The sequence below is a fragment of the Ambystoma mexicanum genome, chromosome 11 (assembly GCF_040938575.1).
Source record: "Ambystoma mexicanum isolate Mex_15411 chromosome 11, UKY_AmexF1_1, whole genome shotgun sequence".
Lineage (NCBI taxonomy): Eukaryota > Metazoa > Chordata > Amphibia > Caudata > Ambystomatidae > Ambystoma > Ambystoma mexicanum.
Window position 1 is genome coordinate 292,642,129 of NC_090934.1, and position 20,862 is coordinate 292,662,990.

A 20,862-nucleotide genomic window follows, 5' to 3' on the forward strand; every position below is an offset into this window, starting at 1 on the left:
CTGCAGAACATAGAGGCGCCCTGTAAAGGTGAGTGGAATGCGGCGCTGCAGCGATCAACACGATGAGCTTTTAAATAAAAGTCTTCCTTTTCAGGATTGTCGCCGAGATGTCTCCACGATGCGGGATTTAGCAGGTAAGGACTTTTCCTTCTTCTGTTCCCTTCTTCTCTTCCTTTGCAGGTGATCCAGGATGCTGGCAGAAGTCAGGATGCAGGAGCAGACACGGTGAGCGTCCAGCTGCTAGATGCAGAACAATGCGAAGCACGTGTGGCTGTTCGGGTGGGGTTTAAATAGCCTTGGAAGAAGTTCCAGGTATGTATCCTTCCTCCAATCAGTTATGTATCCTTCCCCGACCACGCCCGATGGTAAATTAGTCCCACAGGTAAAGTAGTTCCTTTCAGGCCTCAAGGAGGCCGGGATCCTGCAGCATGGTCTGCATCAGGTAAGTGCACCCAAGCACTTCCATAATGAGCCTGGCGCCTATGGCACCAGGACTGATGTCTTTTATGAGCCTGGCGCCATAGGCGCCAGGACACTGTCCAAAGGGCCCCTATATGGGGTTGCTGGGTCCTTCCTTGGGGACTGGATGTCTGCTTTTGGGGACGCAGGGCTTGAACCAGCTCCCCGGGAGCGGGCATCATGACAACTGCTACCTCCTTTCCCCTCTTCCCTCCTTTCCCACTCACTCCTCTGGCTCCACGCTTGACCTTATCTTCAACTCTTCCTACCCCTCTTCCTCTGTCTCTACACTTCCTATCTATCTCTCTGATCATGCTTTACTCTCCTTCCTTTCTCCCCTTCCTCAGCCTTCCACTTTGCCCTCTCCTTCCATCTTCTCACGACGTGACCTTCGCAACTTTGATCCCTCCCTCTTTCTCGACACGTGCTCTTCCTCTCTTCCCTCTGTCCAAGATTTCTCTTCACTGTCGGCCAATGATGCACTATCCACTCTCTCCTCCTCTATCTCCTCCTCTCTTGATCTACTTTACCCCCTTTCCTTCTTTCGTCCAACCTAGAAACCCTCTCAACTGTGGTTCTCTCCTCAACTTCTCTCTATGCGGCGTCTCCTCCAACGTCTTGAGAGACTCTGGCTTAAATCTCCCACGCTTTCCAACCAAACCTCATAAACCTCATACTTCACCTACCACTCTCTTTACGACTCATGCCTCGCCTCGGCTAAATGCCCCTACTACTCTAACCTTCCCCACTCCCAAGCCTTTCACCCTCGCCACATCTTCCAAACTCTCTCTCGTCTTCTCTCCCCGCCTACCCCTGATCCTTCAACCTCTTCCACCCTTTCTCATTCTGACTTTACTAACTTCTTCTCCTCCAAGATTCTTGCCCTTCGGCAAAAAAAAAATAACTCCTCTTCTTCCCCTGTCTCCTTTTCCCCTCTCTTCCTCATCCTGCATGTCCGACTTCTCGCCTGTCTCTCCTTCTGACGTATCCATCCTCCTCTCCAAAGTCCACCACTCATCTGCTCCAACTGACCCTCTCCCCTCCCTTCTTATCCCTAAGATCTACCGTCTTCTTATTCCTAACTTAACTTCCTTCTTCAACACCTGCCTTTCCTCAGCTACCTTCCCCTCGGATTTCAAGCATGCCACTATCATTCCGATTTTGAAGAAACCTTCTGCTGATCCCCTTCTTACCTCTAACTTCCCTCCTATCTCCCTTCTCCCATTCCTCTCTAAGCTTCTCAAGCGCCTTGCCTACTCTCAGCTTTCAACCTTTGTCTCCAATCTCTCTCTCCTTCCCCCCTCTCAATCTGGTTTCCGCCCTAAACACTCTCCTGAAACGGCCCTCACCTACATCCTTAACTCCCTCCTCTCCGCTCGACACTCTAAGCAATCCTCTGTCCTTATTCTTCTTGACCTCTATGCTGCCTTCGACACTGTCAATCACCCCCTTCTTCTCAACACTTTTTATTCCTTTGGATTCAAAGGCTCTGTTCTTAACTGGCTATCTTCCTACCTCTCCTCCCGCTCTTTTACTGTTTCCTGGGGATGCCGGTCCTCTCCTACCCAGCCTCTGGAATACAGCGTACCCCAAGGCTCTGTGCTTGGCCCTTTCCTTTTCTCACTCTACACCTCCCTCCTTGCCCCTGTTATCTCCTTGTTCGGCATTTCCCACCATTTCTATGCTGACGATACTCAGCTCTTCCTTTCCTTCTCTTCCTTCTCTCCCGACCTCCACCTTAAACTCTCTTCCTGTCTTTCTGCCATAAGAAACTGGATGTCTTCCCGCTTTCTCTCTTTCAACACTGACAAGACTGAAGTCTTATTCTTCCCCTCCAACTCTCTTCCCACTTCCTCTCCTCCACCTTTCATTCACTTTCCTCCTTCTAATCTCCCTATCTCTGCCCACGCTCGCAATTTAGGAATTCACTTTGACTCCTCTCTCTCTTTTTCCCACCATATCTCTCTCACCTCTCGTGCCTGTCGCTACCACTTCTTTAACATTCGCAAAGTCCGCCCCTCTCTCACCTTCCATGCTACTAAACCTCTAATCTCCTCCCTTATCTTCTCTCTCCTCTTCTACTGCTCCTCCTTACTCTTTGGACTACCTAATTCTCATCTCGTCCTCCTCAAATCTATCTAACATTCTGCCGTCCGTACCTTCTGTCGCCTTACCTCCCGTGACTCCATCTCTACTTCCCTTTCCTCTCTTGGCTCGCTTCCTTTTCACTCCCAACATAAATTTAATTTCCTCTGCTTAGTCTTTAAATCTCTCCATGGTCTTGCTCCCCCTTATCTCTCCTCCCTTCTGTGTGTCTACACTCCCTCCCGCTCCCTTCGTTCTGCAGACCACTTCCTTCTAACCATTCCTCCATCTCCTTGTGCCTGCTCCCGCTTCCGCTCCTTCCAGTTCCTTGCCCCCCCTTCACTGGAACTCCTTACCTCTCTCTATCCGCTCTATTCCTTCCTTCTCCTCATTGTGCACATCCCTTAAATCTCTCCTTCTCCATTCCCTGCCATGAAACCCCTTCCCCCTCCTTACTCCCCCTCCTTCCTTCCTCTTTCCCCTTGATCTCCCTCACCTCTCCCTCCTCCCCAGTCTCACCTCTTTCCCCTTCCCTCCCCCTTCTCTTCTTCACCCCTCCCTCTCCCTCTCAGTTCTACGGCTCTGCTCTCCCTCTTCCCTCCAGTTTAATTGCTCTTTTTACTGTTTTGTTGGACTGATTCATTATTGTAATTTGCTTCTACTGTTACAATGTTTTATGTATCAAGTTGTTAAAATCTTCAGCGCTTTGATGTAAGGCGCTATATAAAAAAATAAATACAATACAATACAACTTGAGAGGGCACAAGTAAATGGCATTCATAAGGCAAGGGATGAGACACACATTTTCTATGTAAGGGACTTCGGCAAGAGATCTCAAGCTTTCAATAAGCATTCAGAAAGCGTAATAGTAGACTCCTAACTAATGCCGGCACACATGACATCAAACACCCAAAGCCAAGTACACTTTCTGATCGCTGGGACCTTGTTTTTTCTGCCCCTGGGAGCCGAAATCTATTACGGGGGCTCTAAAGAAATCCCGGGGCTCAGTACTTGCAGCAACACGAGGAAAGCAGACAATACAAGGATGTCTTTAGCCAGAGCTGGCAGAGCCCCCTTATCGAGGCTGCGAGGAAGGACTCCTTTCGGATAGGGACCGGACTCAGACTCCACCTTCTGCGGAAATGGGAAGTGACCTTCCACACAGCCCGTGCCTTACGTCAGCACGCTGCATCTTCCTTCCCCATGAAGAGTGACGTTAAAGCAAGAGAGCTGAAAGAGTTCTCATGTGGCAGAATTTTGGGCAGGGAGAGGCAGGAGTGGGTGGGGATAGCAATAGGGATTGTTATGGCCATGTTCAGGAAATGCGTGAGCTCATAACCAAACAACACCTACAGACTCGTGTGTCCCTCCTCATATGTAATTTCTATTTTGTCCGTCGTCAACTGCACTTCCTACCAATGTGTACTTGAATCTAGATTTGGATGTAATAGTTTGGGCTTTGTAGGTAGACCAAACGAATGAAGAATGAACACATCAGCTGGGCCACGGTATTTTACTCTCTTGCACCTATCCAAGGTGTATCTGGCTCACATATTAAAAGGGAGTTGGAAAAGTTTGGTGTCCTCCCCTATTCACACACATAACGGATAATGTAAAGTCGAGTGCTAGAGAGATTTGAAAGCGGTTTATGAAGGTCAGTTAATTCTATATCTCGTAAAAAAGGGTGTTATGGTCTAGAAAATGATATGGATGGTCAAATAGAGGCATATGGTCCTTTTAATGAGATTAGAATGAATACACGACCATTAGCTGCTTTAACAACATCGGTGGGGCAAAAATGAAGTTAAAAATGGCAAGTGAATTTGTGATGGATTTTCAACTGAACGTTTTTCTCACGTTTTGTTATTTTTCTCCCAACTATACAAATATAAGTAGGACATATTTATTTCCTATTTTCAGAAAATGGGCAATTGGGCAAGTTCAAACCGCCCTGTGTTTTATTTTTGCTTTTCATAATAATCATTCTGCACAAGTGTTGGGATGCAAGTGCAACGTCCCAGGCAGGCAAAGAGATTTTAACTGCTCAAAACATCCTAGCAGGTGGCCTAGTGGTAACAGTCCTCATTGGCCGTGGCAGAAGGTGCTTGTATCCATTTGTAGTTACCTTTGATACATATTAGAAACACCACATAGCCACGAGGAAAGAGCAACAGTGTATTTAAGCTGAGGATGCAGAGGTTTAAGATAGGGTGATGTATTTTGCATTTAGCAGTATTATACAGTGCTATGTTTAAGAGATGTGTGAGTAGGTAGCTGAAATCAGTGGGCATGTGAGATGGAGTCAGAGATGTGTTGTGGTAAAGGAGAGGTCCAAGGGATAAGGTAGCAGGAGTTCCACCATGTTGGATTTCAGAGCACATTACAGGTTGCGTGTTGCGAAAGTATGAGAAACATGCCTAATGTGGAGCTGAGACCCTGTCCAGTTGATCCTGAGACAAGTCCCCCCACCTTCCCCACAGAGAGAAGTTGTGCTGTCAAAGGTTATAGGCAGCTTTTCTGTGCTGATAACAGTTAATCTAGTCCAGTTGTAGAGCTCGGAGGAGGTGGGAAAGGAAGGTTGGGTAGAGGGAGGAAAGTTAGGGATATTTGCTTTTGAAGGTTGAATTCATGTGAGCACGGCATGGGGTTCTGTGATGCCCATAAGCCTGTTGATGATTTAGAGCACTACTGCCCTCACCCGAAGAGCGGTTATCCTATTCTAACTGCAGGCACTGCACTCTAGGTGTCAATAAATACACGAAATTCAAACATAAGCGTGGTGCCCCGATCACGTCATTCATGGGAACCTAGATTCGCAGAGAGATAAAGGAGGAGACGTGCTAGGGCTGTACTGTGATTTTGAATGGGAGGAGCAGAGGTGATACCAATAAATGTATCTACAAGGGCAGGGAGCTGTTTGTGCGTGACAAAGTGGGCCTCATTACAAGTTTGCCAGTCCGGTAACAAAGGTACTGATAAGCTTGCCGGTACCGTTGTTACTGGACAGGCAAACTACGAGTTCTGCTCGTGGTACCTTCCCACCCTGACCTGGCCGGTGTACTGGTGCCGGCGAGCAGAGCATGTCAGATACACCGGCACCATTCTGAACGGTGCAGGTGCATCCGACCTCCCCATTCCCATTGAGCCCTATTTGGCTCAATGGGAATGGGGAGTATTTTTTTCCGGCGCCCGCAAATGGGCAATTACTGGGTCCGGTGGGGCCACAATGACCTGGAAATTGCTCATTCATGAGTGCCGGAAAAAATCACAAGTTTGATGGCAGCCTGCCAGTTTTACCAGCAAGGCTACCGCCAAACCTATAATGAGGCCCAGTGTCTGTTATAATGAGGAGGCCCAAGGTTTTATCAAAGCAGAGTTGACTTTGCTATTCACACTTTCATCAGGTTCTGACAGAGCAATGCACATCATGTGATGGTCAAGGATATTTACTTGTTACAGAAATATATCATGGTAACAATGTACCTGGTAGTCAATCAGCTCCTATGTTTCACAATGACGATTTAGCAGGTCACATGTTTGGAGGAATGTGGTTTAGATAATGCATGACCAATAGGGTAATGGACTATGAGAGATAACTAGAATTGTATAAAGGTGTGAGCCAATGGGGAGTGCGGGATCCTGTTGTATTCTTTGTTATGCATAGTTTTGTTAATTTGCGGTTTCCACTATAAAAGATGTAACTCCTTTGGGTCACACGAACTCGATGTTAGTTCGGTTCTACGGGATCGTCTGATACTTTTTGCATGTAATAAAACATTGTTTTCCTTGCAAATGGTCCATTGATTACTTGGCCTATTTGGAATTGTTTTTATCATTAAGGTTTTGGGTCAATCACCTTACACAGGTGCATGCTCTGCTAATAAGAAGAAAACTTTTAGTTGTTGTGTGTGTCTAAGCTTATCATTTTGTAATATGAAATTTGGGTATGCAATTGTTAATGGACATTTGTTTTATTGAAAATTAAATTGTTTACGTTGAACTTTAGTATTTGTATGTTGTATCTTTTTTGGAAATGCTTTGACTTCCAAAATAAAGAATAAAGAAAAGAAAAATTGCTGTGCATTCGCACCTGGAGCTTTCCAAGTGCTCGATGGAATTATCAATAAACGATCTCAGATATGGCAAAATACTACTTTATCAGCTCAAATAAAGTAGGGAAAGCTGGTGAACAAACAGATTGCAGCTCACTCACTCTCATCTACATTTGGATTATACAAAGACTTTATACCCCGATGTACATCAGCTATGACGGCATCCTACATGGCAAACAGTAAAAACCTATTGAAAGGAGGAATTGGTTAAGGGAACATATATACTTATACTTTATCATTTTTTTAATTGTTCATTTATAACATGCTTAATACCAGCAAGTGGATTATAGACACGGGATCTGGAAATGAACCTGTCTTGCGCCGCGTTGTCTTGCTTCTAAGACAAACTTGTTGCCCCTGAGCTACCCTTCCTCACCTTTAGGTGTAAGTAACTTAATTAGCTGCTCCCTAGGCACGCCTTGAACTACCTCTTACTACGTATACTACAGATTAATAGCAGAATAACAGCAACAGATTGGCTTCTGACACAATGTATGGTACACTGCTACATAGGCCCTCATGATTGGTTGGCATTCTCTCCCAACCTTGGACATTTGGCTTTTTAGCAGCATGTAAGCAAAATGAAACCCAGGTGCGGGGAGCAACGTCAGACCACTGTCCACTTGGTCAATTAGCCTACCATCTCTCATTAGTTAGGCCCTAAACCAAGGTGTCACCTCTGTAGTTGACCTTGCTGACTGTTCTCTTCCTTGGGACTTTTAAGGGAGTGTCGGTACATCGCTTTCTTCATTTGGAGCTTAATGAATAGGCCTTGTTTTCGAGTCTTGCACCACGTGTGAGGAGACCATGATATTGTCAATTTCAACATTTTATTTAGTGCTACTCAATTCAATTAAGCTGGGTCTTATTGCTCCTCTTGGCCTTTGGATACTTGGATGTTCCATCTTGCATTCGCTTTGTGTATCTTTAATTGTTCAATATTTGGCGCTTGCAGATGTTTTCTCCTTTACTTAATCTAAGTGAAATATGTCATGTGTATGTAGCTTATCCTCTTTGACTCCCCTTGTGCCTTGCAGTTACCTCTTGGTGGGGTATACTTGATCCCAAGCCAAACAGATATTCTTTGTTCCTCGCACAAAGCTGTTTTTCCAGCACCTGTCAGCTCTGCAGTTCACTTTACTTTGGCCTGATTTCACTTACAGCTCTTCTATGTTCAGTGGTGTATGCAGACATCCTTCCACCTCATTAGTGCGAGGGTACATTCGATACAGTTGTCTAAGTGCATAACGTCTTTTCATATTTTTGGTGCAGTATTGGGATGATACCTCGTGTCCCACACAGTGCTTTCTTGTTCTTCCAATATGACGTAGGTGAGGGGGCAGGCACTAGAGATGACGTGTACAGCTGCCTCTCTACATCTCTTCTTTGGAGCTTTATGAACTCTAATTCACCTGTTCACTATTTACTATTAAATGGCTGTATTTAAAAGAACAGGTGAGAATCCCTCTGCAGTTAGCCACCTGCTACTAATTTGTGGCATTGGAATGAATGCTGTAAATATCCCTAATGTGCACAGATGGCCTCGAAATGTGACACCTTTGTGCTGTGTTGAGTAGGACAAAAATGTACCAGAAGAAAACAAAAACTTGGTAAAAAACGTAATTACATATTGCAAAATAGGCAAGTAAACTTTAACTCCAATTGCAATTGTGTTTTTAACAACCATAATACGTTGGTGGTGGCTTGTCCAATATACATGTAGCAGTGTGCATGTTTATAGGGCCGTGCACGCTCACTGGAACTCTGCAAATCGATTTGGAAGTAATATGGCAGTAGCAACGTCCCTTGGCCTTTACTTGCCTCTTGCACAATGTCAGGGTTTCCTGCGCTCCTGCTCCCAACCCTTTTCCCTTTACGGTGGGTGCCACATTCGCAGCTGCCTGCCATCAATCAGTTCCCGCTTTTCAGATGGCTTAGCATGGTACAGCAGTCTCATGCTATGTACCATGCCATGACGTTTAGTGGTCTGGGAGTCAAGGCTAGGTGCCTTGCATGCTGCTGCACAGAAGGTGTACCCGCTTACTGCACACGGTGCACATGCACAGCGATGTACAAGAGACCTGCATACATCCGCATCTTAACTGCACCTTCGCAATACTGCTTGATCTCTGCAAGCTTATTCTTGCAGGTAACAACCAGTATTTCCTCTATAAAGACCGACCAAACAGAATGTGTTGCATTAAATCAGTTTGGTGCTACCCGGCAGCACCAGAGTTCCTGTCTCCTGCCCTATTCTGCATACTGGTTCAGCCAATATGTTCCAGTCCTGCCTCAAAGTTCTCTTCACCTGCCACGACTCAAATTCCTAATAAGGCCATTAATTGTACCTCGTGCAGTACCTGCCTTGAACTCACATAACTCGTACTTCAATAAAACGTCCATTGCCCCTGCACTCTAAACCATGACTCATATGGTGCTGAAGGACTACGAGGGCTTTTGGTAGAGTAGGGTTTGTCCAATAACCACCATGGTATTCCAGGGACTTTTAGATCTCTATCTGTGGGCATAACGCATCACTAAGAAATTGTAATGCATATTACAAGAGCGCACTTCCCTCGAATCAAATTAAAATGGATCTTTGTGTTGAATACATAGTATCAATTTGGACTCACCTTTTCTGGGAATTTGACCTGTGGCGCCTCCTTGATCCCAGCTTTGCGAGAGTCTCGAATGGACTTGAAGCACTTCCAGACACAGTTCATCATGTATGACTGCAGTGGAAAGGAGAAAGAGAGCACCCTTTAGTACTGAGATGGGCAGGGCAGAGAGAGAAATGTTTACTGATGATCACTGAACATTAAGGTGTCCATTTCATTACAGGATTGCTCACACAGATCATCTCTCTAAACTCTGTGCACTGTGAACGCTTTGCAGTCATGTTTATAGGGTTCCTCCCGTCCGCATAGAGATAGAAGCCTGCGGGCCTAGTGGGGTTACACTTTTTCATTACATGGAACCTTTTCTGGAATTGCTTTAAATTCTGAGATGTTACTGGCCACCACACCCAGCAAAAGAGTTGGGAGCATGGAGGAAGACAGTGATAACGCAATGCAAAATAGAAATGTGAGGATGGTGGACAATCATAATGAGCGTCCATCTTGGATAAAGTGCCCTCTGGCAAAACTACTCTAGTCAGTCCAAAATAGCAGGTGTTTGGATAGAACTCATCGGGCATTGCTCTTCTTATCCTCAAACATCAAGCAGGTTGCTTTCCTCACCGAACACAGAGCTTCTTCAAACCTGTGAAATTGGACTCTCCTAAGGGAGACCTTGAACTTTGTACTCCTGCAAATAGAACACTTTGGTACACCCCACCCAATGACAAGAACATGTCACAAGTAATATATGTTAATTGCAGTTTGCTATTAATTCAGTTGTGGCCTATTGTCCGTCGGTGTTGCAAGTATTGACATCAAAGAGCAGTAGATGGTAAAATATTGAGTATCAGGCATCGATCATGGTTAAGACATTACTGTCATGATATAGGCAGGAATAGTGGCGATGCACTGTATACCCTTGGGAGTTCTTCAATATCCTGCCTTCCCTCAGAAGTCTGATGCTGTTTATTTCAGTGTCTTTGAATGCCATGTGTGTGTGTAGCATAATTGAAGATGTATTAAAAGGAACAGATTTGTGAAATAAAATTGCTAAACAGTAATCCTGGTACGTGTTTAGACACACAGACATGCAGATCTGCAGAGCAAGAGCCGGATCATGATCATGGAATAGCATACCCCAAGTTATTGCCCGAGAGGCATTCAGAAAGGCTATTGGCTGAGTAAGGTTAATTATCCCAAACTATAATGACTTCTCCCAAAGTATGTAATATGGAATGGTGTGACTAAAAAAGGAATGTGGATGATTTTAGGCTATTGCTAAAGTGAAAGAGATTGGAATGAGGTCTGTACCAGAGATTAAAGCATTCCGACAAGCTGAGAGGATATCTATAATGGAATTCATCTACTAATTGTTGTTAATTAGGTTGTTACACTGACAGTGTGGACCCTTTTATTGCACATTTGTTAAATTGATATAATCATTGTGACTAAAAGGTTTTTATGATTTACTAAGTAAGTCCCAACTTCATTACCATTCTGCAGCAAATGCCTCTGCGTTATTCTCCAGAAACTCCCAAAAGACCAGCCCAATTTTCTGGAAGGGAAGGTAGATTTCCAGTTTCACAGCCACCTTCCCCAAATCAATTATGGAAATGTATTCTACTCCCACCGAAGAGGAGACAGGACCAGCGGAAAATCTCATTTTTGTTTTCCTTGCTGGCCAACCTTGTCAAACAAACAAACTTTCAGAACATTCCAGAGCCCCATTTTGTCGATGTTAAAGGGCACTTTTGTGAAATAAATGGAAAGATCTCCAGGGGTGTCAAGAAAATAGGTCAGAAGAGAAAAAGAAGTTGTCTGTTTATGAAACAGGTAAATAAAGACGGGAAGTCAGCGAGGCCACTTGAAACCCCATGTCTTCATGCAAAATGTCACGCATCAATGCAGTGCCTGTTGCCCACAATGGCACAGTTGAGGTAGGCGATGGGCAGTAAAAACCACACTGCGACATGAGCTGCACAAATGTGGAAGCAACACTCTCTGTCATGATGCTTAAATTCCCCGGCCAAGGAATCTACTGCAGGTAGCGGATGCATACGACCTGTTCTGGTGGTGGGATTTGTAAACAGCTCAGCATTCTTAAATTCATGATTAATAAACAGCAACTTCTCGTTATGGGTTCTTCTGAGAGAAAAAAGGAATTAGAGAACTTGGGTAAAGAGTGTAGGTTGTAGGAGAGCATGACTTGCACAAAATGATGGAAGAAGTTATGAAGGGGGCATGGAGAAAATGACACTGGTGTCCAGAAATCAGAACACTTTACGCATAGTATGTTGCTTATTAGATGTCGTTTTTCATGCATGCTTGATATGTGGCAACCGCTTTGTACTGTGAGTCACCACAAGTTATTGTGGAACAAGGTAGATAGCTAGGGCTTATTGTACAACACATAATTCCTAAAACCTGGTAAAAAGACATACCATTTACAATCAGATCTGTCAGAGGTCACAGGGAAAAGTCCAACTGTACACAGTAAGATTTTGCCAGATATTTTTGATGAAGGCTTTGCTCAAAGGAAAATAATGAGGGTTGCCTCCAGGTACTGGTGAGTATTGCCTTAGTTTCAAGCTGCTTGCTTTTGGCCAAAAAGGATCAAGGTGATTGTCAACAATACACGCCACTACTGCCATCCTTTTATGCGGTTGTGCCCTAAGAAAGTCATGATGAGGATTATCTCAACAATATGTGTCATCAATCCCACTGTAAAACACCTTATCACAGCAATGCCACAAAAATATATACCAACACTGTCCATTAAAACAGCAAGCTGCCAGTCCCCAACAAAATATGCTAGGGTTACTTTCCAAAAACACGTTTTTACACAGCCAGTGCCGAACGGTAAAAGCCAACATTTCCTCTGTAAAACACATGTCCATGCTGCCTGTGCCACACACAATTTATGAAGGCAGTCGCAATAGTCCTGGGACTGAGTAATTGGCTAAATATATGAGAATAATGACCTGCCTTTTCTTCACTGTCTCATGTGTTGTAAGAACATTGAGGTCTCTTTGCTCTGTCTGAGTGCGGCTGTAGTGTATTCTCAGGTTAGTAGATGGGCTGTTTGCAAGGTCACGAGCTGAGGTTAACCATGAGGGAATTCCCTTCACTGCTGACTGCAAGGCAGTTCTGTCAGTAAAAGAGGAACGCAGTGTCATAATAACAAAAAGCAATGTGGTAATTACTGTGCTGTCCTAAATGAAGAGAGTCAGACACCTTTGCCTTTAAACAAAAGCCGTCTGCTATGGCTGTCGATCATTTGCCTGTAATGTGTGTAGGGTCATGCTCTGTGTAGTTATCTAAGGATGTCTGTGCACAGGCTTCCATCCCTCACCCCGGCCTGTTCTAAAATTCTGACTAAATAGGGACCTCACTCGCAACGGAGTCACAGGCCTTTCCTTCTCATTCTCAAATTCCTGCTCAGCTGAGCCCTCAACCTTAATAAAGTGAACAATATCGCTGCCATTTCATTTTCATATGTAAATTCTGAAGCTGTCCAAAATAATATTTATGGTTTGTGAACAGAGCTCTTTCCTCTCGCGCACCCTATATAATCTTCTCACCAAACCCCTGTACAACCATTTGGATATAAAAGGCATTATGTACACAAACTACTCTGATGACCTGCAAGTCGTCCTTCCTATTACAGTTGACTATGCCGCAGATGTAGTTCCGATTAACCAAATATATCCACTCTTCCAAGGGTGGATGGTGCACAGTTCCCTGATGCTAAATGATGGGCAAAACCGAGCTGCTTCTAGTAGGAACTTCCTCCCGTCTGAAAGATTCTGGCCTTCAGTAGCACAAATTTGACATCGCTGGCCCTAGCATCCGGGTATCTGATAAAGTTAAAACTTTGGGGTATATCTAGATACATATCGGACTATGAAGTCTTATGTTAGCAGCCGTGTCTCCAGCTGCTCATATTATCTCAGACTGCTTGGCCAGATCCGTCCTTCTTTATCTGAGAAGAGCTGTGCCATGATTGCCCAGGCAATTATTGGCTTAAAACTGGACTATGGTTGTAGCCTGTTGCAGGGAGCGAGTCAAGAAAATCTAAGTAGATTGGAAACCATACAGAATGGACCAGTCCAAACTCTACAGGGTCTGTCTCGTAATGAACATGTCTCGAAAGAGACAGCTCCTTGTCAGATCTTGTATCCCTTTTAGGACTCTGGTCATGGCACATACGTTCCTCTATGGTGCCAGTCTGAAGCATTTGAGGGACAGGTTGTGCTGGCTACCAGAACGAAAGTTTTTGAGGTGGAATAATTCAAGTCTGCTGCTTGCTCCTCATTTCAGCATGCAGCAGGAGTGCCAGATGGCCTTTGACTACTCAGCCCCGGCTCTTTTGGAATGAACTGCCTCCTGACCTAAGATGCATTAGATCACTGGATTAGTTTAAACGTTTGCTGGAAACACACCTTTTCGCATAAAGGTTCTGCTTCTGATCTTGGCTACTTTTTGTTCTGTTCAATTGGTCTTGCCTATGTTTGTCCTGTTATAATTTGATTTTGTCTGTTGTGTTTGTCTGTGCTCGTAGGTTTATGGGCTGCTGGGCGCATTATAAATAGAACATTAAATTAAAAAAATAAAATACAGACACTTTAATGTAAGGGTGAGTGTTGTAAAAATGAAATAAACACTACACCCAGTGTGCATTATGAATTTAAGATCTGTACATAAAGTCTGTGGTCTCTCAAATATTTCCAGTATGGTCTTTGTATATAAAGCAGGCAGAATCCCTGTATGTGCCGTTTGTCTTCTACACCTTTCTCATAGTGATATTTAAAAAGTGTATGACAGGAGTGTACCAGGCTGACCATATTGAGATGATAACCTTCTATAAGAAAACAATTTAAATGGTTGTTCTAGGTTTTGATAATGTGCTTTGCTGAGAATACATATTCCTATTATTCCTACAATCTATAACCTGGAGCTGAGCATTAGAAATTAACACTGTACAGTTTAAAAAAGAGGCAATTTACGATTTGAGCAAAATTAAATAATTTCCTTTTTCAAATTGCTTCTTTTTCTGAGCAGAGACACCTTGTTGTCTCTCAAAACGTCCTTCCTTTTTTAAAAGGGTTTCACTCAAATGAGCACCAAGGCAATGTTGACTTGTGCGTGCTGGCCACTGAACGGTTCCATACAATCCCACAACCCCCTGCAGAGCCCATGCATTCCCCCTTACCTCTACCTAAGCGGACAATGAGTCCGCAGTGTATCAGCCTGCTCCTCCACCATGTGGCCTAAAGCACAGTCCAGGCAAAGCAGACCAAACAGAGATCACTCCGCTGCAGACTGTAAACCTAGTCCGACAGGAGTTCAACTAAGAAAAAGTATTGGTGCACACAAATGAAAGTCCAACAGGCATCTACTTAAGTGCAGACATTTTGCTCCTACTTCGGTTACACGCACAGCTCCCCTGGAACAGGGCTCCCCTCTCACTCACACATGCGGGACACAGTACAGCCCCACCTTCGCTTGTTGTCATGCCCTCTGACAGCCCCCCTGCTTCTCTTCACAGTAGTACCTGAGGACAGGGTTATTAGCACTTCGGATAATGGCCCTTCACCAAACTAAAACCTTCGGGTTCAATAGATTGAGGGGTCCTTATGTCATGATAATGACCTCGCCCTCGATTTATAAGGCTCAGTTACAAGGCCTGCTGTTTCTCTCCCAACATTCCTCAACAATGCTCACTTTCTCCCTTTGCCAACATTACACTACAACAACGCTCACTACTATGTATTCTTTTCTTTATAACCCGTTTTTGTGGTTTTGCTATGTTATAAAACCCTTGCAGCTGTAGGAGGAGGTGTTGTAACAGGTGTTGTTGGCCCCTAATCTCATAAACTCTGGCACATAACTTAGAAGTGGGCCTATTACATCTGTTATATTACAACAGTTCTGCTCCCCTACACTATAATGCCACATTACCATGTGGATTTTTATTTGTATTTATTTATGTGTTATGCACCGCAACCCAAAGGCATCAGGGCGCACATAGAGTACACGACACAGTGATGAACAAACAATTCAAAGACCCAAGAATGCAATCTATAATTAAGCATGATTGCTCACACCCGCATGCAATATGGTCTCTTAAGTACCCGCAAGCATATGAAGGAGTGAGGGTCACTTAATAAGTCCTATTGTCTGCTGGTATTTGTAATAATGCTACATGTAGTCCCATCTCCCTTTCCACGGCGGCCATTTAAGTAAATTGAAAAAAAAGTAAACAAAATAAAGGGCTGCCATGGAACAGGGAGAAGGGACTACGCATAGTGCCTTCTCCCTTTCCATGGTGGCCTGAAAAGAAAACAAGCCAACAACGGCACAAGGGACGCGCAATAGCGTGTGCAGCCTTACCGTCAGGTAAGGCTCGCAAACGCACCAATCGGTGTGTTTGTTACACTGAGAAACACATGCAACGGATACTAATCTCTAGTATAGCCTTCATTCTAAACATTCTGACTTGGGCAGCAACCTGACAAGTGGCACAGAAACAATTATCTTCAGCTGTGTGAAGACAGAGAAAAGCGTTCGCAGTTCAATTCCCTCACTGACTATCCCCGATGAAAGACATTTGTGAAGCTTAATGTTTTTAATTACCATGTGGATTTTTATTTGTGTTTATTTATGTGTTATGCACCGCAACCCAAAGGCATCAGGGCGCACATAGAGTACACGACACAGTGATAAACAAACAATTCAAAGACCCAAATAATTAAGCATGATTGCTCACACCGCATGCAATATGGTCTCTTAAGTACCCGCAAGCATATGGAGGGCTGAGGGTCACATAATAGGTCATATTGTCTGCTGGTATTTGTAATAATGCTACAAACCTCCGGGACAAGGAAAAGGTGGATGTAGTGAAGCCCTGGTGGATCACCTTCTCTCTGGCTCTCCTCCAGTCACAGCTTCAGGCAATGGAAATGAAGAATGGACACCACTCTCCTCAGCTATCAAAGAAATTCAGTCCATTCGTCATTTCCATTGCTTGGAGGTGGAGCCTCGGAAGACAGAGGGAGAAGGCAGACCCACCGGAGTGTTGAGGAGACGAAGGAATGGCCAACAGGCATGGGTGGAGCCACCAAAATATAAGTCAGAAGGAGCGGGTGTAGGAAGGAGCACCAGAGCAAACATTGGGTTCCTAGCAGACATCAGGATCCAGAATAGCCGTTGGTAATATTGCCCAAAAGCACTGGATCCTAATTGGATGTCAGGATTCCGCAGTCTTAATTATGCAATAAGCCCCGAGCCTCTGGGCCATTGCCGCATAAGGTAATGCCCCAGTGACCATAGTTACAGGCCCGAGCATAGCGAGGGGCCTTAACGAAGGCCCCGGGGGCATTACCTTATGCGGTAATGGCCTGCAGGCGAGGGGCTTATTGCCATTAGTACCCCGGCTCGTTAGACCAGGCTCCTAATGGTGGCTTTTTTTCGGCTGTGAAATGCGTTGCGTTTCTAAGCCGGAAAAAAAAGTTACAAAAATGGCAGCTGCGGACAGAAAAATGTAGTCCGTTTTCTCTTTCCGTGGCAACCATAGTAAACCAAGAAAATGGCGCCATGGAAGGGGAGAAGGGACTACATGTAGTCCCATCTCCCTTTCCACGGTGGCCATTTAAGTAAATTGAAAAAAAAGTCAACAAAATAAAGGGCTGCCATGGAACAGGGAGAAGGGACTACGCATAGTGCCTTCTCCCTTTCCATGGTGGCCTGAAAAAAACACCAGCCAACAACGGCACAAGGGACGCGCAATAGCGTGTGCAGCCTTACCGTCGGGTAAGGCTCGCAAACGCACCAATAGGTGTGTTTGTTACACTGAGAAACACATGCGACGGATACTAATCTCTAGTATAGCCTTCATTCTAAACATTCTGACTTGGGCAGCAGCCTGACAAGTGGCACAGAAACAATTATCTTCAGCTGTGTGAAGACAGAAAAGCGTTCGCAGTTCAATTCCCTCACTGACTATCCCCGATGAAAGACATTTGTGAAGCTTAATGTTTTTAATTCCACGTTCAATAAATGAACATAACACGTTACTTGTACTCATTTTTTTCACCAAAATCAAAACAGTTTCTTCTAGTTTCAGAACTCCATGTGCTAATACCCTTACAGGCTTCGGGGGGGTTATTATCACTTCGGATAACGGGCCCTCCACGAGGTTTCGTCATCCGATTTGCCTCGGGCATTAACTTAAGGGCAGATCATTATCCCATGCAAATGACCACACCCTTGCTCTACTAGGCCTAATTACATGCACTGTGTTTCTCTGTGCACCCAGGGAAACAATGTGTCTGCTTTGTGCTTTTCAGATGCTTGTGCCGCTCTATAGTATGTGCCCTGTGACAGTCAAGGGGCCCTTTTCCACTTTAGCTACCATATACTTTGTTCCACTCATTGTGCAACTCTGTGTGCTCAATGCCAATCTAGTCACCTGGAGTCACTGTATGCGACAGTAATGGATGGAGCCCTACATGCATTGTCAAGGGGACAGTGCTACATGACTCGATTCTCCGGTGTTTTAGCAGTGCCTATTGGGGACATAGGCAGTGCCCATCTTGGGCAGTCTGATGATCGCCTGACCTCCCTATTGGCCGGGGACTGCCTGCTGATCGCACACTGCTGTGATTCATGCTCGCTCATGGTGCTGAAATGGCCTAACAGCCCCGATGCCAAGGTAAAGCTCAGGTGCAGAGCCTGGCTTCCGTGCCAGGGGGAGATGGCACTGGGCGTTCTGTCACCGAGCAAAGCACACTGTTCAGCCAACATCCTCCACCGTTACCTGAACTGCCCCCAGCCCCCATAAAAACACAGTCACCATAGTGAGAAGTCTGGCGCGGGGCAGAGGAACAAGTGCAGCCAAGAGAGATGTCACGGGGAATGTGTGGAGGAAGGTGAGCTCTGCTGTTTACTTTATTATGTGGTTAGCGGAAGGGGGAGGGAGATCTCTGTGTGTCTTTATGCATCTGTCTGTCCTCCAGTAGCTAGAAAATGTCAGGATACACGTCTGCAGGTGCCAGCTAGAACAGTTTACACGTCGAAAGGTAAGCATCACAGATTCCCTCTTGATTTTGGAAGATGGAAGCCAAACCATGCAATGCACAGAGTGAGACGCTTGTTTGTGCTTAGTCAAGACTGGTTGGAAGGGGAATGCAACACTGTGGAATGTGACCATTCGGATCCATGCATTCTCTTCCTAGTGACCTGGACCATAAAGACCCTGCAAGCGCGCTCAGCCCATCAGGTTACTCCGAACGCGGACACTTCTCACCAATGCCACATCCACCTTCACGGCAGGTTGACAGCTGCACGCCCCTCGCCGCCACCATCCAGGTCCCTCACTCCACACCAGCTGCCCACCACCAACCTGCATTTGAAACACTTTTCCGTCACCTAGCCCCTCCTGTAGCCGCGCTGCCACGCTTCTTTCCTACTTCATCAGGATGACGCGCTTCCAAGTGGCCTTTTCTTGTTTCCAAGGAGGCCATCATTGTTTGGTTTTCCTTTCATGGGTGTACACTTCTCCACAAGTGTCTTTTCATGAAAGGAAACGTTCTTTAAAAATGAATTAGCGCCTTCAATTTTTATCCTTTGGTATGAATGGAGGTATTTACTTAGGAGGTGGGTTTACCGGCTTGTAATGACACCACCAGACCCGCATTGAGTGCCTCGCTTCGCTCATACCATTAACTTGGGTGGTGGGTTGTTAACAGCAAGTTCGACAACCTCCAAAGTGAATATCACCTCATTTCATCAGAGACTCCTAATTTTACAAGCACCTGTTGAGTACTTTATAGTTTTCTTAGTATATTCTGTAGAGGGGCCATGCAGTAAGGATATTGCAACTTAAGAATTTCTTAACTCTCCATTCAAAGCAAAATAATAATACATTTTCAATTTCTCCATCATAATCTGGTGCTCTTGACTTGGTGCTACTAAGAGCCATCTTTGGGAGGGATAAGGTAACTCCTTAGGCCTGGGGAACCCAGTCCTACAGACACTAGGCACTTTTACTCCATAAAAATAGGTATATAAGCTAAACACAAATAGGGAGTAAAAATACTCCCAGCCAAAAATAGTAAGCAGCCCACACAGATGGTGCTGCCTCCTGCTTCCACCCACACAGCTTCACGAATATGTTCAGATCAGGGGCACCAGCAAAAAGGTGTCAGAGGAACATCACCTATCATTTGCATTACAACAACTAGGTGCAAAGAAGTCTGCAATACAAACGGATGCCTGTATTAGAGTTTAAATATATATTTTAGGCACCTGAACTATACCCACATTGGAAATGGGGAAAAATCACTTTGCTCCCCTACTTTAAAAAACAGGGAGTAGAATCTTAACCGGATCCCTGAAGGGGAGGGGTCATTTACTCTTTCGATGGCGTGGTACATTGTTGACAGTAATTCCATTACTGTCACTGTTTTGTACTTGAACAGAATTATCGGCAGAGTAACAGCAACATCAACTCGGGAGGATAGCTCAGGGGCAATGTGCTCGCCTTGGAAGCAAGACGACACCGAGCAACTAGGTTTGATCGCCGGGTCCGTGCTTAGAAACCTCTGGCTATTAAGTGCGTTATAAATAACCTATCATATCATATCGAACTCCACATTTGGGGTTGAAGCGAAGGATTTTGCTCAGGCATGTAGCTGGAGGTAAATCCTCCAAGTTACCTCCAAAAATAGCACATTTAGCACAAGTGGTATTACCAACTATGGTAATTACACCAAATCCTAAATGGAGTTGGACTACAAAAAAAGAGTATGTCCGCCGGACTGAGTATTGGTAACAATGAACGATTTGGGCAGGGTTTCCTCAGGCTTACGGCACGAATACCACCAAACCCAGAATGAGTCCCATGATGCCGAAGCAATCCCTGTAACATACCATAGAATAAGTGAAGGAGAGGGTGTGATTTTTGACCACTTATTTATGTTACTTATCTGAATGCATATATGTATCATCAAAGTTTTACCACTATCGCAAATGTAATTATGCAACATTGTAATTTGAATTTGCTGTAACACTGTAATTTCTACGCAACATTGTAAGCTTCGCATATTCTGTTCACTGCGCCCGGTTACCCTTGGGTCTGGCGCGCAATACAAATAAATAAACAAACAAACAAACAAATACCAGACTTGAATATTGCATTGAAGGGGCAAGAGGAACGCAGCTGCGGATCTGTTTAATTTGGGAAAGGGAAATTAATATTGCTGTACCCTGCTGTGTATTAGAGAGTGAGAGTGCTGAAAATGTCACTATGTGTTCGAGTCCCGGCCCCGGGCTCACAGATACTCTAAATTCTTTAAATAAGCTGATGTGATACTTGCAGGAATTGTGAATGTTAAATGGGGCTGTTTAATACATATGACTTTTATTTCCTCCTTGTCTGGGGCCTGATCCCCAGCATGGGAATAATCTTTTGCCATAGGCCCAACATGAACGCAACTTTACGGATGGGACATGGATGGAAAATTCCACTTGCTGATGCATTCCTTAAGAGCCTTTGTCAAATTGGTTCCAACCAATTGAAAGAGATA

The 20,862-nt window shown here is 44.7% G+C and overlaps 1 protein-coding gene across 1 annotated transcript in view; it reads right to left on the reverse strand.

The window, feature by feature from the left end:
* Window positions 1-20,862, reverse strand: part of LAPTM5 (lysosomal protein transmembrane 5) — a 148,015-nt gene that overhangs the window by 41,356 nt on the left and 85,797 nt on the right. Inside the window, exon 7 of the mRNA XM_069623021.1 lies at window positions 9,290-9,388. Coding sequence (XP_069479122.1) covers window positions 9,290-9,388 — 99 coding nt within the window. The remainder of the gene's footprint in view (window positions 1-9,289; window positions 9,389-20,862) is intronic.